Source organism: Stigmatopora argus, chromosome 4 (assembly GCF_051989625.1).
Source record: "Stigmatopora argus isolate UIUO_Sarg chromosome 4, RoL_Sarg_1.0, whole genome shotgun sequence".
Classification (NCBI taxonomy): Eukaryota; Metazoa; Chordata; class Actinopteri; order Syngnathiformes; family Syngnathidae; genus Stigmatopora; species Stigmatopora argus.
The window spans coordinates 3,967,079-3,988,762 of NC_135390.1; the positions used below are offsets into that span (position 1 = coordinate 3,967,079).

At 42.1% G+C, this 21,684-nt stretch overlaps 1 protein-coding gene across 2 annotated transcripts in view; it reads right to left on the reverse strand.

The window, feature by feature from the left end:
• Window positions 1–791: 791 nt before the first annotated feature.
• The window catches only part of LOC144073671 (low-density lipoprotein receptor class A domain-containing protein 4-like), a 49,506-nt gene continuing 28,613 nt past the window's right edge, over window positions 792–21,684 (reverse strand). The window contains exons 2-4 of one of the 2 annotated variants that reach the window (XM_077599687.1): window positions 10,652–10,800; window positions 7,184–7,234; window positions 792–2,523 (exon numbers count right to left, since the gene is read on the reverse strand). In XM_077599687.1, coding sequence (XP_077455813.1) covers window positions 1,954–2,523; window positions 7,184–7,234; window positions 10,652–10,800 — 770 coding nt within the window. In that variant the 3' untranslated portion in view covers window positions 792–1,953. The remainder of the gene's footprint in view (window positions 2,524–7,183; window positions 7,235–10,651; window positions 10,801–21,684) is intronic. The other variant, XM_077599688.1, reaches the window with a different exon arrangement.

Consider the following 21,684-nt stretch of genomic DNA (forward strand, 5'->3'; position numbering starts at 1 on the left):
AGGGTCAAAAGATAAAATAAAAAACAGAAAAAGCACAAAATTAGAGGAGAAGGCAACCATGAGCAGAAGGCTAAATTTTCCAAAAGTTTGTTCTCCTCCTGAAAAGGAGGCCGTCCTGATAGCCCTTGGACTTGGACCACAGACTGTTTGCACGAAATCTTGACGTCCACAGGAATATGCGCTATGCATTGTCTTGGTTTTAGTGGTGGTGGAGATATCATGGAAAATAGAGCTTTTATTCTTCACCAGTGGCATGGCAAAATCCATTCAGGGTTAGGCAATTGCGCAAGGAAACAGCAGGTTGGAATTTACGCTGATTTGGCAGCTGGGTGGACAAATTCTGAAAAAAGGTCACTTTCATCAAGATGAACATACTGTAGGTCCTTTTTCATCCTACTGCTAAGCCTCAAGAATTTAAACCTTCAGAGGGTGCTCATTGGCTGACATTGACAGTGCTAGACGTCCAATCCGTTTTGACTGGAGAGGTCCTTTCAGGCAAAACGGATTGGATGTCTAGTGCCATTTTATTGATTGATTGTGCGGACATCACTATATGTGACCTACATGACCAAAAATGTTATATACATATTATATGCATATGTGTGTATATATATGTATATATATATATATATATATATATATATATATATATATATATATATATATATATATATATATGTATATGTATATGTATATGTATATGTATATGTATATATGTATGTATATGTATATATGTGCATGTGTTTAATGTGTACTTATATGTATGTATATATATATATATATATATATATATATATATATATGTATGTATATGTATATATGTGCATGTGTGTGTTTAATGTGTACTTATATGTATGTATATATATATATATAATATAATAAATAAATCAAATTTAATGTGTATATATAAATATATATCTATCAATATATTTTTATATATATACACACACATTAAATTTGATTGATTTATTATTCTCTAATATCATGAGAAATAACTGACTAATTTCCTGCCATTGACAATGATAATGACATAATTAAAGTCATTCGGGAGGACCGGCCGCAATTGCTCATGTCTAATTTTACGGCACTAGGTAGCTTTATTTGGTTAAGTTTTGTTTTACTTTTTATTTTATCCCCCCCCCAAAAAAAAAATCAGTCACCTGCCCTGTAAAGGTTTGAGTAGTAAGGTATAAAAAGAATGATTTAGAAGGTTTGTCCACCCAGATGCTGGTCAGAATGCATGTGTTCTCCACTATTGGGCTGAAGTGTAGTACAGAAAAAGTAAACTTTGCAACGTTCTTGGAATACAGCCTGTGTGGTGAAAGCAGATCAAAAAAGTGGTAGGCTGGGTACAAGTACTTGATTTTTCAAAAGACTAAGGAGAGAAGCTTATAATACTTGATTTTTGCTCCCAAATACCTTTGGAGCTGAAGGTCAGTCACTCTATCCATTTGTGAGACAGAATACTAAATTAAACATAAGTTCCCTCTTTACATTACCAACAAAGAGATAGTGCAACTTTTAGATACTGTAACTTCTAGTTTTCAATGTCTGTTTTTTTTATCCTCTTCCCATGTTTTCTTCCTCGTGAACCTTGGCACTAAGATTTGAGTGTATATGAGTCACTCATTTTGTTTAGGCCCTTTGATTCTCAGTTATGGGATTGTGCACAGATCCCAGTCCCAAAAAAGTGTGTGAGAAAAAAAACCCTCATCCTCCTTTCTCACAATCCTCAACGAGGATCGAGCAGGATAAAAAAAATGTTTCAACTGGTGTCTTTTCTGATAAAGACGATGAAGACTCCTCTCGCATCATCATCACCCTGCCTCAGCAATGATCGTAGACCACTCACTAAAACAAACAGAAACAAAATACAAACTTTCGTCCTAGCTTTCCTTGATTTGCGGAATCTTTTGTGCATGGGCGTGTGGACAGAGACGTAAGGGTTTTCCCTCACACCAGGTCATCCGGCTGGCCATCCTTCCCCTCGGAAGGGACTATTGTGCTTTCTGATTGGCTCTGCTGCTGGATCATCCTGCTTCTGGGTCCTCCTGACTCCCCATGCCCCTGGTTATTGCTTTGCTGGTGAAGAAAGAATGTGGAGATGGGGTATTGGCCGATCACTTCGCTGTAGGCAGGCGGGGGGGCTTCCACGCGCCCGTGGATATTAGAGTTGGCCAGGCTGATCCCGGAGTTATGGCTTGGTGGCCTGGGACCGCTCACCCCTACTCCAAATCCCACGCCACCCCCAATGTCGATTAAGTCGCTGTCGTAGATGGTGCGGTTCGGTGGCGCCCTAACTGATTCTCGATTGAGCTCCATTTGTTGCTCAGGGTCACGAAGCTGCAAGGTGCAGGGCCCCTGGTACGGTGGTGGCTCCTCCCCGTCTGACAGTGAAATGGTAGGCGGGAGGTCGATCTGGTGTTGCAGGTATGGAAAAGTGGGCTGGAAGCGGCTGAAGCGGTCTCTGTGCATGAATGCGGGCGCGGTGAAGCGATCCCTGGCCTGGCGAGCATAGAAAACCTGAAAGACAGAGACGGTCGTGTCAGAGCAGGCATTTCCAACCTGTAGCTAACAACCTACTGGTTGCTCGCAGAAGGATTTCTGAATCGTAACTAGGTTTTACAGCAAAGTTTGACTACACTTCAAAAAATACTTTAATACATGTTCCTACAAAACTTGCAATTTGTCGATCAAAATGTACAGCCACCAATCATTGTAGGCTACAGTCCACTGACGCAAGTTTGCGCAATGGCTATGCACGAGAGAGGCTTATAGCAAATATGAAAACGGAAAAGTAGCTAAAGTACTATAATTTTCACCACGAATGGGAAACTGAATTGTTCTTTACTAATGTCAATGACAAGTGCGTACCAACAGAGGTATTGCTATTTATAAGGCTGTGACGTGTTCAAAGAAATGTGCAAAGAAATGTTCTGGATTTTGACCATGTCATGGAACCAGTCATTAGGATTATCAACCCCATTCGGGCAAAGGAAAAATAAGTAGAGGAGAGGACACAACTATTTTGTCTAATACAGAATGGCTTCTTGATCGTGCTTTTCTGACCGACGTAACTGAATAAATTAATGAGCTAAACATATAATTGCAAAGCAAGGATAAAAGTGTGTCTGACATAATCAGTGCCGTCAAGGCATTCAATGTTGAGCCTTGTATAACATTTGTGGCAAACCCCTTATGGTGTGAGGACATAAATGATCTGTCAGCCCAGATGGCTTATCTATTTTGTGTTGAATCAACAGAAACAGAAATTGAGATACTAAATAGCAGGCAAAATAATGTGCACCTCACCAGCAATCCTCACATTGTCTGCTTTGTTGGGGTCTACTAACCTGTGCGAGCAGTCTTCTCTGACATGATTATTAAGTCAAAAGTTTCATATAAGACTGACTGATGAGCACTTATCTGATTGTATCACAGTACACTTCTCTCAAGCTCTCAACAAGAAAATCTACTATCGTATTTTCCAGACTATAAGTCTATTTTTTCCTTAATAATTTGGCCGGCGGTGCGACTAATACTCCAGTGCAATTTATGAGTGAAATTATTCCCACAATATGATATCATTCAACCTGCTATCTTTACATTGAAATGCAAGAGGGTGCTCTAGGCCTGTGTTGATAATTTACATTGCCAGTGTATGTCATACCTAAACTATAGCAGAATAAATAGGTTCCAAGATCCAAGGCTGTTCTTCTATGGTCAAGGTAGCTTCCACACACACACGATAGTCTTATAAGATGTAGCAATCCTGTTTGCTGTCTTACTAAAAGTGATGTAATAGGTCTTACTAAAGTCCTTATTGATAGAGCGAATGGTAGACTCGTTTACTCTAAAATTGACCGAGATGGCAGCGTAAGTGTTCCCTGGCCTTAGCGAGAACTTGCCTCTTCACGACAATTGTCATCATTTATTAAACGTAGTAACATTCACGTTTGTGAGGCATAGCGAGCGTGAGAGATCGCCACTAACTGAGGGTGGAGAGGCGCAACGCTAAAATATATTGTAACATCGGCAAAGTAGTCGCCAGCTGTGTGAGGTTTTTAATAATTTATTTGGATTTCAAAAACAACACGGCCACAAACGAACCGGAAAACCTTTGTATAACACTTCCACATGTCTGTTGTCGTCCCTTCTTCCCTCTGCTCACTCTGACGGTTCGTTCAGGAACAGTAAGAAAATACAACTTTAAAATTAAAACGTGAATCGTTACAATATCTTGGACACTAAAAAAAATCAAAATTTTTAAAAAATAAAATTTTATAGAGATACATTTTACAAACATTACTATCATTTATACATAGATAAAATGATTCTCGCAGTGGAAAATATTAGACTAAAGAGCCTAATTACACAGCTGCGTTGATCCGAAAACATTCAAAATCATTCACCTTAAATATACTAGCTCGTCATTTCTCACCAATTCAAAAGTCCACTGTATGCAGAGGGAATACAATTATGTGAAGCATTTTTTCAAGTACACCCCCACAGCTAGCTAATTTGTATAGAAAGAACAGATGACTGGAAAATCAGGAGGGGATGATGGGACTATTTGTAATTTAAGAAAGACAATACAATAGAACAATGACAAGAGAAGCAACGAAACATGGGAGCAGACTACATGATTAGGAAACCGAAACAAAGGTGTGAGACACAGGCGGAAATAGGAGATAGAGGTGGAATAAAGAACGGCAAGAACTATAGCCGCAGACTGAAGAGATTGATAGACTGGGGGTTGGTGGAGGGGAAAAAGGTGTGGAACTGATAGAGGGAGCAGAGCGCAACGGAGCAGGGTAGCTCTCAGACGGCTGTCTAGACAGTGTCAGGGGAGGAGCTGCTGATTAATGACATACCATACACACAACCGCAGTTGCACACAACAGTGGTACCTCTACATACGAGCAGCTCTACCTACGAGATGCTCGAGATACGAGGAAAATTTCGAGCAAATAATTAGCTCTAGATATGAGAAATATTTCGAGATGCGAGAAATCCGGGTGGCCATGACATGATAGGCTGTTTATCATTGTAGCGCACTGTCTTTTTTGCGGCATCTCTTTCGTGTATAACAGATATCTACGAGCACTGGCCGGTTTCTTCACACGAGTTTCTCCTACACGAGTTTCTCCTACACATGGACCAGAAAACGCACAACGCGCATGCGCGGGCAAAAAGAGGGCTTTCTGGGTAATGAAGTATACTTGTGCACACAACACCGATAGCCAAAGGCACCTTTTCTCAGAATAAAACTTCATTACCCACAATCAATACGTGGGTCGGCTGAGCTGTTGCATTTCCTGTTGTTCCTTCTTTAGCCTGTTAGCTCCCGCGATCGCTCATTCAAGACTACTTCTCGTTGGCAAGTGGTTGTGCGTTATCCTATTGTGAGGACATTTGTGTGCATCATTTTCTGAATATTTTGAAGGGAATACATCAGCAAGCAGCCCATCGATAGCGAACGTGAGGGTGGAGGCGTGGCAAACAGCTAACCCGGCCAGAAGGTATACAAAAAAATGAAGTCAGTTTTGTGTAAAGTTACATTAAACGTATGTTTGAGTGTGTCTGTATATATTAATCCAAGTTAATTTAAATTTGTTTGTTCAGTTACGAGTGCGTTGTCGTGGAAACGCCCCCCCCCCCCCCCCCCCCGGCAAGCCCGGCCCGACCAAGACACCCCCCCCCTCCGTGAAATCCGTCTAATTTTAGTTCTATTAAACACTGCTACTGTCACAATGAAATTTCCCGAATACGGGATGAATAAAGTTATCCAATCCAATCCAAACCACTAGTTATGTGTTACTTTGTTAATATATGGCGAATTAGAAGAAATAAAACATTTTTTTCCAATTCAATATCCTGTTTTTGGTGTTTTTTCAGAGGGTTGGAACAAATTAATTTGTTTTTAGTACATTTCAATGGGAAACGTTCGATCGAGTTACGAGAAGATCGACATATGAGCTCAGTCCCAGAACGAATTAAGCTCGTATGTAGAGGTACCACTGTATATTGCTTTTAACGCATTAGCATGAGCAAGATTGCTTCATTTGTTGAGACGGAATGTTTCTGAATGCCAGATATAGGCAACCTTTCCAAATGAGTCGGAATAGGAAACCAAAGTTCACCTTATAGATATTTCCTAAAACTTAACTTCTCTTTGCAACCATTCACTAATTATTGTCCTAATCATGTGATGCCCTTTAGCTGTTTGTAATATTGCCAGTATGTCCCCTCCCATTGAGAATTGTAAATCTCTCCGTGTGGCATGGGCCTCATGAAGCAAGCAGATCAACGGTCACAGAGACTAGACTAGATAGGGATTTGTCTTTTAGAAAAGGCCAGCTGCGATGTGATTTGGAAATCTGAGGTAACTCGCAACTATACTTTCTTGACAAAACATTGAAAAAGAGAAAAAAGAACCAGATTAGAAGTGCACCAGAACCCACATTTTAATTGTATTTACAACCAACGGGCGATTTGATTTAATTGTAGATAGTAAAATCATGATCAAAATTTGATTGATTGTCCTGACCTAACCTGTATTGGTAACAGAGACCAGGCTGTTTTATTATTAGGAATGTACGAATCCATTCTCATGATTTGTAGACCAAGAGCAGGACTTTCTATTCTGTAGTTGACTGTGTTAAGACTTTAGAACAGGGGTCATCTACTCATATTGTATCAGGTTCAACCCAAGCTACCGAGTTCTGAATGAGACCCAGTTGTTAAATGCTCTTTTGGGGAAGTTCAATTAAAATACCGTTACAATAATCCCTAGTCATTACATTTTGGTTGATTGATTTGATGCAAATGCTGAGGGTCAGATTCAAATCTATTAAGACATAACACGTTTCAGATTTGACATTTTTGAAAGAGGTAAATGCAGGTCTTTTCTAACATGAAACCTGTTTAGTTTGCTGTGGGAAAATTTACGCCATACACTTGTCATTAAAACAACATCACAATGGAACTGTAAGCATATGCAAAGCCATGATAGTGCACATTCAAGTTCTATAGCGTCTGAACAAATGGGTTCCAAGAACCTTGTGGGATCTCACGTCAAATGCATTTAATCAAAATAAGGTGCAGAAAGTTGTTTGACTCCGGCTCGACTTTTACAAACACAGTGTAACTGTAAAAGTTCAGTGTCGCAATATGTTGTTACCTCTGCGGTTCTTTGCCGAGAGTTGCTGATTGAAGGCCACAGACACCCATCCTATGCAAGGTTAAACAAAGAAGAATGCATGATTATGCTATTTAAGAATAAAAACGTAACTTGTCTCTCTTTGTCCTGTGGTGACAAGATGATCCGATTTTTTTGTCACACATTCTGGCATAAATGATAATACTAAACACACTCAAATGTTCTATTTGTGAAACCAATAAATCTTTTTTTTTTCCCAAACCAAAAAGGAAAGAAATGCAAACTTAAACAACTTACGGAGCAAACACAGATGAAAGAAACGTATCTCAGTCGCGAGGAAAATAAATATCCCTTCCCACATTCAAGAGGTAGCATAGAAACCACAACAACAAGATGGAGCTACCAAATGACTAGACATGATAGTATCAGTCCACACTGAAAATGCTTACCGAATTTACTCGTATATAAGATGCCCGCGCGTATAAGCCGCACCCTGAAAGTTGCCTTGAATTTTTTTGAATTTTACAATTTCTCGCGTATAACTCGCCCCCCTGATTCCCAATTTGCACTCCATATTCATGGTTTTAATAGGGAGTACAAATGTGTTACTTTGAAGGGAAAATCTTAAGAAAAATCATCAAAAGTGGTATTTCTGAGATACTGTATGAATCAAAAGCACATTAGGGTCAATATCATAAGGAAGTTAGTTAATATGCCGGTCTTTGTAAATGCAAAATATTAAATTATTCAATTTGAAAAAGGTCTCCGGGCCAGAGGCGGGGGACACCCTGATTTGGTGGCCAGCCAATCGCAATCACAAGGACTCGCAGAGCACAAAGAGACGGACAACCATGCACACTCACACCCATACCTAAGGGCAATTTAGAGTGTCCAATCAGCCTACCGTGCATGTTTTTGGAAAGTGGGAGGAAATTGGAGTACCCGGAGGAAACCCATGCAGGGGAGAACATGCAAACTCCACACAGATGGACATGACCTGGATTCGAACCCAGGACTCCAGAGCTGTGAGGCCGAAGCGCTTATTACTCCAATAGTTGAACTAAACAAGCACGATTAGACTAGGTGGTCATATTGTGTCTCTTAAGAAACATAGCTTCAGTGGCATGTGGCGTTTATGCTGAATTTATTTTTACATTCTTGGCTGCTTCTTTTAAATAATTTGTGTTTAAATACAACACAGTGGAAAAGCCCGACAGGAAAGTTGGGGGATTTCTCATGCTACTCTTATTTGGTGCCCTGCGATTATCTGGCCGCCGATTCAGGGTGTCCCCCGCCTCGTGCCCGAAAGTCAGCTGGGATAGGCTCCAGCATCCCCCGCTACCCATGTGAGGACAAAGCAGAGCAGCCGCCCTCCGTCGACCCCATTTCAGGAGTACCATATTCCCATTCCCGGAATTTTTCCAGAGTGAATGCGATACACGCAAAATCGATATAAAATGTAAAAAAAATAACGCAGGACAATTTAAATCAAACCGTTATTATCATGTTTTTACATTAATTGGAATATTGTGTTTTTGCAAACTATTGAAAAAGTGCAGCATAATGAAAATCAGTTTATCTTTGTATCTGAGTCTTTCTACGTGCGTTTTACAGTCAGTATAATTCCACCATGTGTCACGCTGAAGTCGCACTTGTGCAATGTGCAAATGTCGGTCCTTTTGCAGACGGCTTCAACATGGGATATTTCGTCGAATACGAACCAATAAAGTGTCTGGATTTCTTATTAGAAGTTTAATCCAAATTGCCATCCATTTTGCACTTATCCGGAGCAGGCATATTGATAAGACTTACCAGTGCTGTGTATGCCTATTTCCTTTAGAACAACCCCGGAAATGATAGGATTTGTTTCAAAACAAAAGACTGGTGGTTTAGTCAGCCTTAATAATACTTGCTTACCTTGTGAAAAAAACGAAAATGAAAATGTTAAAGCGATAGAGGCTACCTAGCAATCGATTCCGAATCTATTGCCACGCTGAAGTCGCATAAGACGAATGATTTGTCAGAACTTTACCGAATTTATCTGGTTTACAGTGCAGTTGAATCAAATGCGGAATTAAGATGTGGAAGCTGTAGTGATGGTGTGAATTTCGAGGCATTTAAATTGGAAATTTGGTACTTTTCCGAAATGGTTGCTTCAAAAAAATTTAAGTGACAATTTTTGGGGATTTCCGGAGTTTAGGGAAGTTGTCCGGAGTCCCAGAGTTTGTGTTACTTGTCTGGGTAAACTCCGGAAATTCTATAGAAGTTGGCAGCTCTGATTTAGCGGTTCAGAAAATGAATGAATGAATGAATTTATGACCCCTGGGTGTCAAAATTCACACTCATTGTTAGCGGCATGTGCAGTAGCGATAAACCAGTAATTCCTTATGTAGGGTTGTAACTAACAATTATTTTAAAAATGAATTAAACTGGACGCAGCTTCCTTCTAGCCAATTGGAGGCCAGCGGACTGTTGGGAGCTAATGGGAGAACAAATCTATCAGAACAATTTCCAATTAAAATACAGGATGCTACAAAGGATATTTGAAAGACCGCATTTAGTAACTTGAATTTTCTTTCATATCTAGAGACAAAATGTTCCCATTGCAGTTTTTTGTAACCTGAAAATTTTGTATGTATAGTCGTTTGTAAGCACAGGCGCCAATGCATTGTAACATTGTTAAAATTGATTTTTTCATTTTTTAAAGTATTTGTTTTATTGTTTCATTTATGGGTTTGGTGAAGGTGTATGTTAATGACAGTGTCCCACAGTTAAACTCCAACAAAATGGGTTCCTTTTGAATAAGCACATACAAAATTAGTACATAAACTGCACTGAATTATAAGACACAGTTTATTTTTGGTGGGAATAAAGCATTTTAAGTGCATCTTATGGTCTGAAGGTGGTACCAGCATCCTTATAATTCTGAAAAATATTGATTTCGCTCTATTTCTTACAATTGTCCAATAAAGTCTGCCATACAAATAGTTAATCTCACGATTTAAAAGTTTAAACTATACAAAAATGGCATAATTTGTCACTGACTGCCCTAACAGCACATTTTATATATATTGACTATATTGCATGTATATTTGGGGACATGTCCCACTGTTTTGACATTTCAGAAGGTGCCACAGTCTAGAGTCTAGACGGTGCTCAGTTGAATTAAACATCAAGGCACCAAAGAAACCAATTTAGGAGCTTCACCTCTCAGTTAGCAGCAATGCTGTTGCTGTAGCGAAAGGTTTTTTGGGCTTAAGACAACATTACAGACAACAAAGTATACGCTCTGTTTGTCTTGCTGTAGAAAAGATGAAACGTATAATACTTGTAACAACACCGAATGAAACAGAATATAGAAAAAAATAAAAGCACATGGGGGTCACAGTAGCACATCTAGCAGTTACACTGAACATGGGAAATAGAATGACTCAGCATTGGGTTTTCTTTAGTCTATAAAGGCTCACAGTTGCAGCGAATGTTACTAACCTGATGCAGGGAATGGTTGTGCCTACGGGCCTGGCTCTGTCTTGTTATGAAGGTGGAGAGCTTGTAATGGTTGAGCAGGCAGATGATCACCACAACCATGACTGTCATCACCACGATGATGATGATGATCTGAACAAACTCCAGTTCAGCTGCAAACACAGACAAGAGAAATAAAAGAGAAAGCCTCATTATAAAGGCTATCTTGTGGTTCTAAAAACAAAGTACATCTATTCTGTATAAATAAGGTCACAAAGTGACCATTGGTCAGTTAAACCAACAACAGCTGACGGCATTGGTATTTCTGTAGGAAAATGGATAGACACACATTTATATTTATATAGATATATATATATCAAATTAGGACAGCTAAATTTTACATATAGACATATAAATTTCTTATATATATATATATATATATATATATATATATATATATATATATATAAATATATATATATATATATATATATAAATATATATATATATAAATATATATATATATATATATATATATATATATATATATATATATATATATATATATATATATATATGTAAAATTTAGCTGCCCTAATGCTCTTCTCCTGATCAGAATTAAACCATGCATCGACTGATGTACGACGGGAGTGATGTTTTTGTTTCCTCCAAGCATCAAACAACGATAACACCGTGAAAAACTGAAACAACATAAATATTACAATTTAACATTGTTATTTTAACAACAAAGGAATATCTTATGAACAGAAAAGACAACAACTACAATTTCTCTTACCGTGTGTGCCTTCCGACTGGATAATTAGGAGTTGCTAAGGCCTTAACAAATTGTTGCACGCATCTTTTTTTAAGTGCACTACAAGTCTCAACTGAGAGCATGTCCTTCCCAAGAGCCCTCTCTGTTGGTCACATGACCACTCTTTCATGTCCTGACGTCATTTCTAAACTCAAAATTGCACTTCACGTTCACGGCTTAAATTATTGGGTTGGATAACTTTATTCATCCCGTATTCGGGAAATTTCTTTGTCACGGTAGGAAGATGGTGAGAATACAGATACAGGAAAGGCATAGTTACACATAGTTACAAGTTAGAAAATACAGTCGCAAAGGCCACAGAACAACAAAGCAAAAAGTACAAAGTACAAAGCAAAGCAAAGTATGTGGGATCATTAAGAATCATTAAATCAAATCATTAAGACAGAAAAGCAGCAAAAACACAAAACGAGCAAGAGCAGACGGAACTACCGCTACCGGCTGCCACATGAGCAGTCACTAGCACGCATGCCTGACATCATAGCTCTAGAAAGGGAGCTCTTGTCGACATTTCATCAAAATCAGCCGGGAAAAGCTAGTGAGTTGGACTACTATTGCTGCCACGCCATCGCGAAGCTTTTTTGATTACTGAGCTTTAGATCACAACTTCAACAATCAGCTTTAGAGTTGATTGTGCGTGCATGAGCTTGGTAGCATTAGCTTGTTAGCAAAAGTTTTCCGCTCCTACGTAACGGACCTTTCAACTTCCAAATGCCCGCGACTACAAGATCTAAAATGAACAGACCTCCAAGTTCATCTGCTGCACCTACCTGCTCATGTAAGTGCAGTCCCTGGGAGGATCGCTTTTTAGATCTCCAGAAAAAGTATGACCAGCTGCAGCAAGCTATCTCAGAGATACACATCAGGCTGGATGAGATATCAAACGCGAGCTCTGTTTGTATAGCCACGACGCAGAGTCTGCCTGTTGCCCCCTGCACGGGTGCGGAACAGACAGCAAATTGCCATAGTCCAATAAAGAAAAGGAAGGCAAAAAAGACCAAACAGGCTCCGAAGCAATCTTCAGCCGCGGAGTTTAGCGCTGGCGAGGCGCCAGATCATGACGATGACTACGTGTCAGCCTGCCTAGACACCGCAGGTGGCAGTGATGTCATCGGTAGGCAAAGCTGTGAGCCTGAAACTCAAGCCCCTGCAAATTCAACTGCTTTCGTGAGATCCAGTAAAGAGGCAGTGTCGGAACGCGAGAGGAGTGTGATCATCTATGGTGTTCCCGAGTCGCCCGAACTCCCAGCTGTGGGCAGCGCGATGAAAGATCGCGAGTTGGCCATATATTGTATCAAGTCGGTCCTGGAGACACTGGCACCCGGGGCATCTCTCTCACTCGGAAGATCGGTGAGGCTTGGACGCGAGCCACCATCCTCTGCTGACGCGCGCCCCCGTCCATTAAAGATGACTCTTGGCACTCCATCTGAAGTCGAGACCTTCTTAACAAGCGCCAAGAAAATCCAATGGCCTGATCTCGAACTGGATTTTCGGAAGGAGTACTCTTTGAGGGAGAGGATTCGTTGGCGCAACCTTGTAGCAGAGCTGGCAGCGAGGCGGCAGAAGGGCGAAAGAGGTCTGTGCATCCGCAACGGCCAACTAGCCCTGACAAGCTACATCCACCCGCCACTGAAGGTGACCACAGAGACTCAAAACAACTGGGTGACGGTGAGGGAACAAGGGATGGCGGTGGTCCACCCCTAGTCATCATCTACACCAACGCGTGCAGTTTGATCGCCAAGTTCAGTGACCTCTTCAGTATTGTATCAGGACTCAAGCCTGATTTGATCGTCATTACTGAAACTTGGCTAAGCTCTGAAGTGCACGACGCTGAGATAAACCTGATGGGCTACATCCCCTTCCGGTGCGACAGGCGAGACAGACGTGGTGGTGGAGTTATCATCTATGCTAAGGGCGAGCTAAAGCCCTCCCTTTGTCCTCTCCCTCCCGCTGCTCAACAGACCGACTTCTTTGAGGTTGTGCGATGCAATGTAACTGTGGGCGGAGTCTGTCTGCCTATCTTGGGAGTCTACCGATCTCCGCAAGCTACCGCCGAAGACGACAACCACGTAATCAGTGCAATTCGCTCGGTCTCATCACACCAGGACTGCCTTATTGTTGGCGACTTCAACGCACCATCAATAGACTGGAGCGATGTCGTCTGCTCATCAGCCGACCGGTTCGACCAGGCACTCCTCGACACAGTTGATAACTGCTTTTTAACACAGCATGTTGCAGCTCCGACACGCTTCCGCAGTAACCAACGCCCGTCTCTTCTGGACCTGGTACTCACGTGCTACCCGTCGTCGGTATCGTCTCTCATCATCCTCCCGCCGCTCTCCATGTCTGACCATGCGGTGCTCAAGTTCAACTGGCACGCAACAATTCCGGCCTTACAGAGCGTGATGCTTCCGAAGAGAAGGTTTGCTACCCTGAATCATCACGCACTGGAGGAGGCTTCCGAGGCTGTGGACTGGGCTTCCTTCATGGAGATCACTTCAGTCGGCGAGCTGTGGGCATTGTTCAAACAATCCATACTCCAGGTGACTGAGCGCTCAGTACCATTGTCGATGCCACGGCACCAGAAGCACAAACCCTGGGCGACGCAAAAGGTGAAGCGGGAACGGACTCTCAGAGACGTTGCTTGGCGCGAATTCCAGGAACGAGGCACGGCAGCTGCATATGAGGTCTATAAGCAGCAACGAAATAGGGCAGTGTTCACTGAAAGGCAAGAGCGGAGCAAGTATGAGCTGAGGTTGGCGCAGTCATCTCGTGCAAACCCCAAGCGCTTCTTCGCCCATGTTCAAGCCAACAAACGTCTGCACAATCAAGTGGTTAAACTCAGGGATGCTGATGGAGTCGGTGTCACGGATGCAGAGGGGCAAAGCTCTCTTTTTGCTAGGGTGTTCGCAGGCATTTACAAAGCCGATGATGGGCGACCAGCACCCCCATTTGCTCGGGATGTTCCCCCAATGCCTGCAGTTGCCATTACACCTCCTGAGGTCTACCGAGCCTTGATGTGTCTGGACGCCACTAAAAGCCATGGTCCGGATGGTATTCACCCGAGGGTCCTCCAGGCACTCGCTCCGACCATAGCACTTCCCCTCGCATATCTCTTCACACTGTCCTTGCAATCAGGTGAAGTCCCCGAAGACTGGAGACGGGCCGTCATCTGCCCTATCTACAAGAAAGGAGACCGAGAGGACCCGTTGAATTACCGACCGGTCTCCCTCACTTCAGTAATCTGCAAAATGTTGGAATCAATTATCAAAACGTCCATGATGGCCCATCTCCAGATCACAGCGGCGATCTCCGATAGTCAGCATGGATTCGTGTCCAACAGATCCTGCCTCACCAACTTGCTGATGATGGAGGAATGGGTCACTCAATTAATGGACGATCGACAAATTGCCGACCTGGTCTTCCTGGACTTCGCCAAGGCGTTTGACTCGGTCAACCATCGCTTGCTACTCCGCAAGTTGGAAGCGTATGCGATTCACCCAGCGGTCGTGAGGTGGATTGATGCGTTTTTGGCTGGCCGCACCTTTCAAGTACAAGTCAATGGCATACTTTCAGAGACTCACAACGCCCCCAGCGGTGTCCCCCAAGGCTCCGTTCTTGGACCACTGCTGTTCGTGGTGTTTGTAAACGACCTGCCAGAGCACATCTCCCAGCGGGTTCTCCTCTTCGCCGATGATGTGAAGCTCGTTGCTCCCCGGAGCGACTATGAGGACCTGCGTAGGTGCCTTCATCATGTGTGGAGTTGGTCGAACCTGTGGGACCTGCGGCTCAATATCACGAAATGCAGTCATCTGGCTATTGGGGCTCCTCCTGATTCACCTCTTGACTTTGAACCGGGACGCCTGGAACTGGAACGAACTCAACGGTGCAAAGATCTGGGCATCATTGTCGACGACACGTTCAAACCAACGGCCCAATGCATCCAAGCAGCCAACAAAGCTCGCGGAGTTCTGTTCCTAATGTTCCGGTCCTTTGCCGTCATCACAGCAGACATCTTCCTTCCGTTGTATGTTTCCCTGGTGAGGCCCATTCTCGAGTATGGGATCCAAGCCGCATCACCGTACCTCGCCAAGGACATCCAGCATCTGGAGCGGGTCCAGAGGCTTGCAACGAGGATGGTCCGCGGCCTCAGGCTATTGTCCTACGAGGAAAGATGCCAGCGACTCAACCTGCCGACCCTTGAGGCTAGGCGTCTGCGAGGGGACCTAATACTGGCCTACAACATCCTCCACGGCATCTACAGCGTGCCCCGCGACCTCTTCTTCACGCCCGCACCTGATCGTGGTCTGAGGGGTCATCCGTGGAAGCTGTACCCTCGCGGGTTCCGGTTGAATCGGCGGAAGGCGGCTTTTTCAGTGCGCATCGCCGGTCCTTGGAACCGGCTTCCGCAGGGTGTGGTCGAGAAGCCGACGGTCGCCCAGTTCAAGCGGGCTCTGGATGACTTTTTGGCCGTGAACCAGTGACTACACCGCGTTTGTTGCACATTTCTTGTGTCTTGTTACATGGCCCTTAGCCTAGTGCTTTTTTTTGCCAAATAAATTGAATTGAATTGAATTGAATTGAATGAGCGGTGCCATCTTGGTTGCAGTAGCAAAAATGGATAGACTCAAGAAAAAGACATTGTAGAGTTGGATAAAACTGGAACCACACACAGGAAGTCTTCCACAAGATGGGGAACTTCTGCAGACTGTGACCAAGGTTATGAGAAATATAGAAAGAAAAGGAACAATATACACATATAACTCAACACATTGTATGCACACAATACACAAATATATCAATGGAACTTATAAATTGGCACATACACAGACACATAGGGCACACGTTCATTCATTCATTCATTTTCTGAACTGCTTTATCCTCACTATAAAAGTCTAAAATGTACTACGGAGTGTACACCTTTCTGACGCGATCGGGCCAAAGGGAATGTACATGCGCATATCACACCTCGGCTAAATGCTCCCATTTTGATGATTGCAATTTCCCTTATTGAGAGAAAATTTAGAAATGCAACGCGGCGTATATTTACACACAAGGCACATATTTCCTCGCATAGGGCACACGTAAAAGTCTAAAAATGTATTACAACGTGTACGGCATTCTGACGCGGTTGGGTCAAAGGGGAATGCGCGTGCGCATATCATGCCCTGTCAACCTCGGCTAAATGCGCCGCTTATAATGATTGCAATTCCCATTATTTAGCGGTAAAAACAGTACAAATGCAACGCGGCACATATTTTCACACACACACATAGTCACACGTTAAAGTCTAAAATGTACAACAATGTGGACTGCTTTCTGACGCCGTTGGGTCATAGGGAAATGCTCGTGCGCATATCATGCTTCAACATGGATAGATTTTGTATGCTTGTTATTAATTTAAAGAAATTAATAATTTTTCTTATAATTCTCTCATTTTTGTGTTTTTCACATCAAAATTGGAACACTTTACCAATTGTTAATGGTTTAATTGGTAGTTGTGTGAGGACCGTGGAACGAATTAGAGAATTTACATATGAAGTACTGCTCTACTTACGAAATTTTCAAGTTACGAAAAAAGTTCTAGAACCAATTCATTACGTAAAAAGAGGTATGACTATATACATACATACAACGTAGCCTGGCTGTTTTAACGGTCCTTTAACAGCAGGGGGTAGCATCAGTCAAACGCAAAAGCATCCTCTATAGCGCTGATGGAAATCTTAGGAGGTACCCAATTCTTCTACAAAACCAGACTTTGAACATGTTTTCATTATCTACAGTAAAAGTAAATAATGCATGTATACGCATTGAAATGAACCAGTAATGATACATGATTTTAGACATTTACAATTACATAATGTTTTTATTTATGAATTAACTTGACTGAATAAACTAAGCATTTCTTCATTAATAATAACTCTGAGTCTATTTCAACCAGCCCAATGTGTGTGTCACCATTTTTTCACTTAGAGAGGCAACAAAACTATGTGTATTTGTCTTGTCTTCATCATGCTTGATCAGTCAAATTGACCAAAGTAAGTGAGGGAGGAAGGATGAGGAGTATGTATATTAAAGAAATAAGGAAATGAAGGTGAAGAAGGCCTTTAATACTGAAAACCACTGCATACACTAAGCTCAGTGTCTCCATCGTATAATGGACACAACTTTTTTCTGGCAAAGGGCTAGAGAACACTGTGTGCTGGCAGTCTGCATTACCAGCACCAGTCAGATGTTATTACAATGGTAATCCGCTTGTCAAAACAATATCAGTCTGATGTCTGCAGTACCCTTTTTTCTTTAAGTAGTATGAATTTTCCATTGCAGCTCCTGTTGCAGTGGGACTACTGAGATGAATTCAAACATGTGATTTACTTGAATTACTGTGTATTAACTCCTTTTTTTCAATATTTTTTATTTAAACTAGCCACCCGATGGTGCAGTGGTTCTTCCGCCTGACTTTAGTGCGGGCAGTCTGGGTTCGATTCCCACTCGTTGGCAGTGTGAGTGGTTGTCTGTCTCTCTGTGTGCGACTACTACTGACTGGCGACCAGTCTAGGGTGTAGTCTGCCTTTCGCCTGAAGACAGTTGAGATAGACTCCAGCGACCACAGCAACTCTTTTGAGGATGGGCGGTATGGAAGATGAATGAACAAATGATTCAAACTGCTACCAAAGGAGATGACAACTCCAATGAGCTTCTATAAGGCAATAGATGTCTTTCATTTACATAGTTTTTATATACTAAGTTCAATGCTCGAGAAAAATAGTCAAGAAGGTAACATACATTAGGATTGTTTTGTGGTGCAGTGATTCTTGCACCTGATTTTGGTGCAGGCAGTATGAGCTTGATTCCTACTCAGTGGCGGTTGTGAGCATAAGTGGTTGTGTTTGAGCGTGGCTTGTGATTGGCTAGCAATCAATTCAGGTGTCCCCCCGCTTGCTGCCCGTGGTTGGTTGGGATTCATAATTATTCCATGTAACTCCAAGTATTTATTTGTCTTATTGGGAGCAGCTGACTTAGAAACATTACTTTTACAATACAACAATACTTTTTTACTAGAATTAAATGCAATTGCACATTCACTCAGTGTTTGGCAGTGGTGTGCTCACTGTAGTTAATTTTAACAAGGATACAATCTTATGCAGAAGTGTAGTTGGAATTTTAAACAAAAATGAAATTATTTACAGTGGCAGCAGATACATGGTTGGGGGGCGCAAAATGTTTCCCGTATGTTCACACTTTTAGGTCTAAAATTTTCTCTAAAATGGACAGGGCCCCCAATCATTCAGTGTGCCTTGGTTATGCACTAAATTTAAAATTTTGTATGACCCTGAACGCTTGACTGACTGGTTTCCTTTCTTGCCGACACGCTACTTACTGCAGGAAATAAATGAGAAGCCCTGCCTTATGTGAACATATTTCTGCTTGTTTTTTTGAGACATTTAGCTCAGAATGACTGTTCTTTCAGACTGTTTATTCAGGTAACACTTACAGTAACCACAGAAAGCATTCCGACAATGGGGGATTCTTAAAGCTTGCCCTCACCCAAGTCAGGCGAGTGAACCTCTATACCACGAGGCTCATAATGTAACATATATGCAATAATTCATGAGACAATATATTGGCCGTTTTTTTTTTGTCACGACAAGCACACAACACAGTGCTTCAAATTGCATTGAATATACCTATCATATGTTCAATAAAAGCAGCAGCAACGTAAAGACAAAACAATCCATTAATTGCTTATTACATAAAGCCCACTCAAGGATTCAACCATTCATTCATTCATTTTCTGAACCACTTTATCCTCACTAGGGTTGTGGGGGGTGCTGGAGCCTATCCCAGCTGACTTTGGCCCAGAGGCGGGGGACACCCTGTATCAGTGGCCAGCAGGGCACAAGGAGACGGACTACCATTCATGCTCACACTCATATCTAGGGGAAATTTAAAGTGTCCAATCAGCCTACCATGCATGTTTTTGGAATGTGGGAGGAAACCCGTGCAGGCCCAGGGAGAACATGCAAATTCCACACAGGTGGACCGACCTGGATTTGAACCCAGGACCCCTGTGAGGCTGATGTGCTCACCATTCAAGCCGCTGGGCCGCCTGGGATTTAACCAATATTATATCATTATTAAAGTGAGAAAGGGGAGTGTAACAGAGAACACAGAACCACTGTCCAAAGTTGGAAGAGAATTGGTAGATATCATGGACTCATCATCTCATCAACCATGCCGAAGAAGAGATTAAATATGAAGGCAGATAGAGAGAGACATGGAGAGAGAAAGTGAGTGAGTGTGAGAGAAAGAGAGAGAGAGAGGTTGTTGAGGGCCAACAAGAGGTCGAACAGTTCAACAGACCAGTCAGTTGAAAGAGGCGGTCAATAAAAAACAGGTACAGACTGATTGTGGACCCATTCAGACCTGTCTATTACTTCAATAGGCAGATGACTGTCATGTAGTGTTGTTATATTCTTTGCAATAAAGCAAAATGAAATCGTTTTAGAAAAAGCATTTAGCTATTTTACTATTTTATTTTTAAGTAAGTGAATTCCTTTTTAGAAACTCACTTCTGTGACTAATAAAAGCAATCGTATTAACTTTGGGCCTAAATAGAAAAAGTTGTACATTGGAGCCTCATACAATGAATTTAACATTAGCAATTGGATCTCTTATTAGAATTTAGCTACTGTCTTGTTTTTTTGTCAGTTTTTTCCTTAATCATAAAGCTGAGATGAATATATTTGTGTATTGTTGATGTATGCAGAATGCGGAGCTTCATTCATGCAGAGAATTAAACATTAGCCACCTGCTAATTTCAGATAATCAGACAGACTAAATCCCACCATTAATGCCAAACACTACACAGCCCCAAAAACCAAGGCAGGAGTTTAAGAAGCATTGTAACAGATGGCAAATCAGGTATGGAATAGAAAATAGGGAAATCTTGTTGCCCTGACTGCTTATTCAGTTTTAGATCAGATCATTTCTTCTGTAACTATGGTACGTCTGAGAGTTATAAAATAACCACCACCAAAGTTAGACCTAGCAATAAACATGATATATAAATTCAACACAGTACTTTTATCGTTAACTTAAACATACTTCCAGTGCAGTATTACTACGCTGATTCTCAAATTTTGGGCATGAGACCTAAACTCACTTCTTCTCAACCAAACTGCTCTGCAAAAATCCAAAAAGTTAACTGAGGCAGAGACCAAAAATAATGGATGCTTTCTTTGCTTAAACTTGGTTCTCTTGATAGATCCAGCTAAGCTAGAAGCCTGCTGAGTTCACAGCCTGCTGCCCACCATACAGACACACACACACACAGCCCTGTCTGCTGCCACTGCCGTTACCATGGTAACATTTCAGCATGCCGCTGTGATCAACAAGGCCCGAAGCTGCTGGGGCACCATGGCAGCGACCTAGCTGGCACAGAGAAATAGAAGGTGGGAGGATAGTGGCAGTGAAGAGCACCCACACTGAAAAAGATTGTACAAGTTAAAGGAAATGACAATGGTTAGGAAAGTGACAAAATGCAAGACTGCAAAGGTACAATAGAGCATTGGTGTGCACGCACGCACGCACGCACGCACACACACACACACACACACACACACACACACACACACACACACACACACACACACATACACACACACACAGACGCGCGCACGGACGCACGCAAACACACTTCTTTCCCCTAGGGAGCAATTCTCCGCCACGTCTAGACGTCTGGCATCAGCCTTGGAGAAACAGTTTCTCCCCGCCTGTGTTAGGATGAATATGTAACGCAGCACACAAGAGAACTCAGCCTTCCATAGTTCAGTAAGTTTAGCCTTAATACCTAGTTTACAGCTGTTCAACCCAGGATATAAAGGGCTTGATTATGTTAGGATTGTACAGTATGTGTGTGTATCATAAAAACAAGACCTTTAAAAGTATCATCGGGGTAGGAAATATATAAAGGGTGAGACAAAGGGGTTTTCAAAAAAAGGACTGTTAAAAGAGAGGGAAGGAAGCGGAAGAGAAACACTGAGATGGAAGGTGCTAGACATGCAAAAGTGACTCAGGGCATCAGAACAAATAATTACAATACTGCTGTCCGCCTGTCTGCTGCCTCTTTCTTTATTCCTTACTCAGCTCACAGTAATCAGATGAACCATTAATTCCACAGTGAAGTCACTGAAAAGGGCTAGGCGAGGCCCATGATATTCAA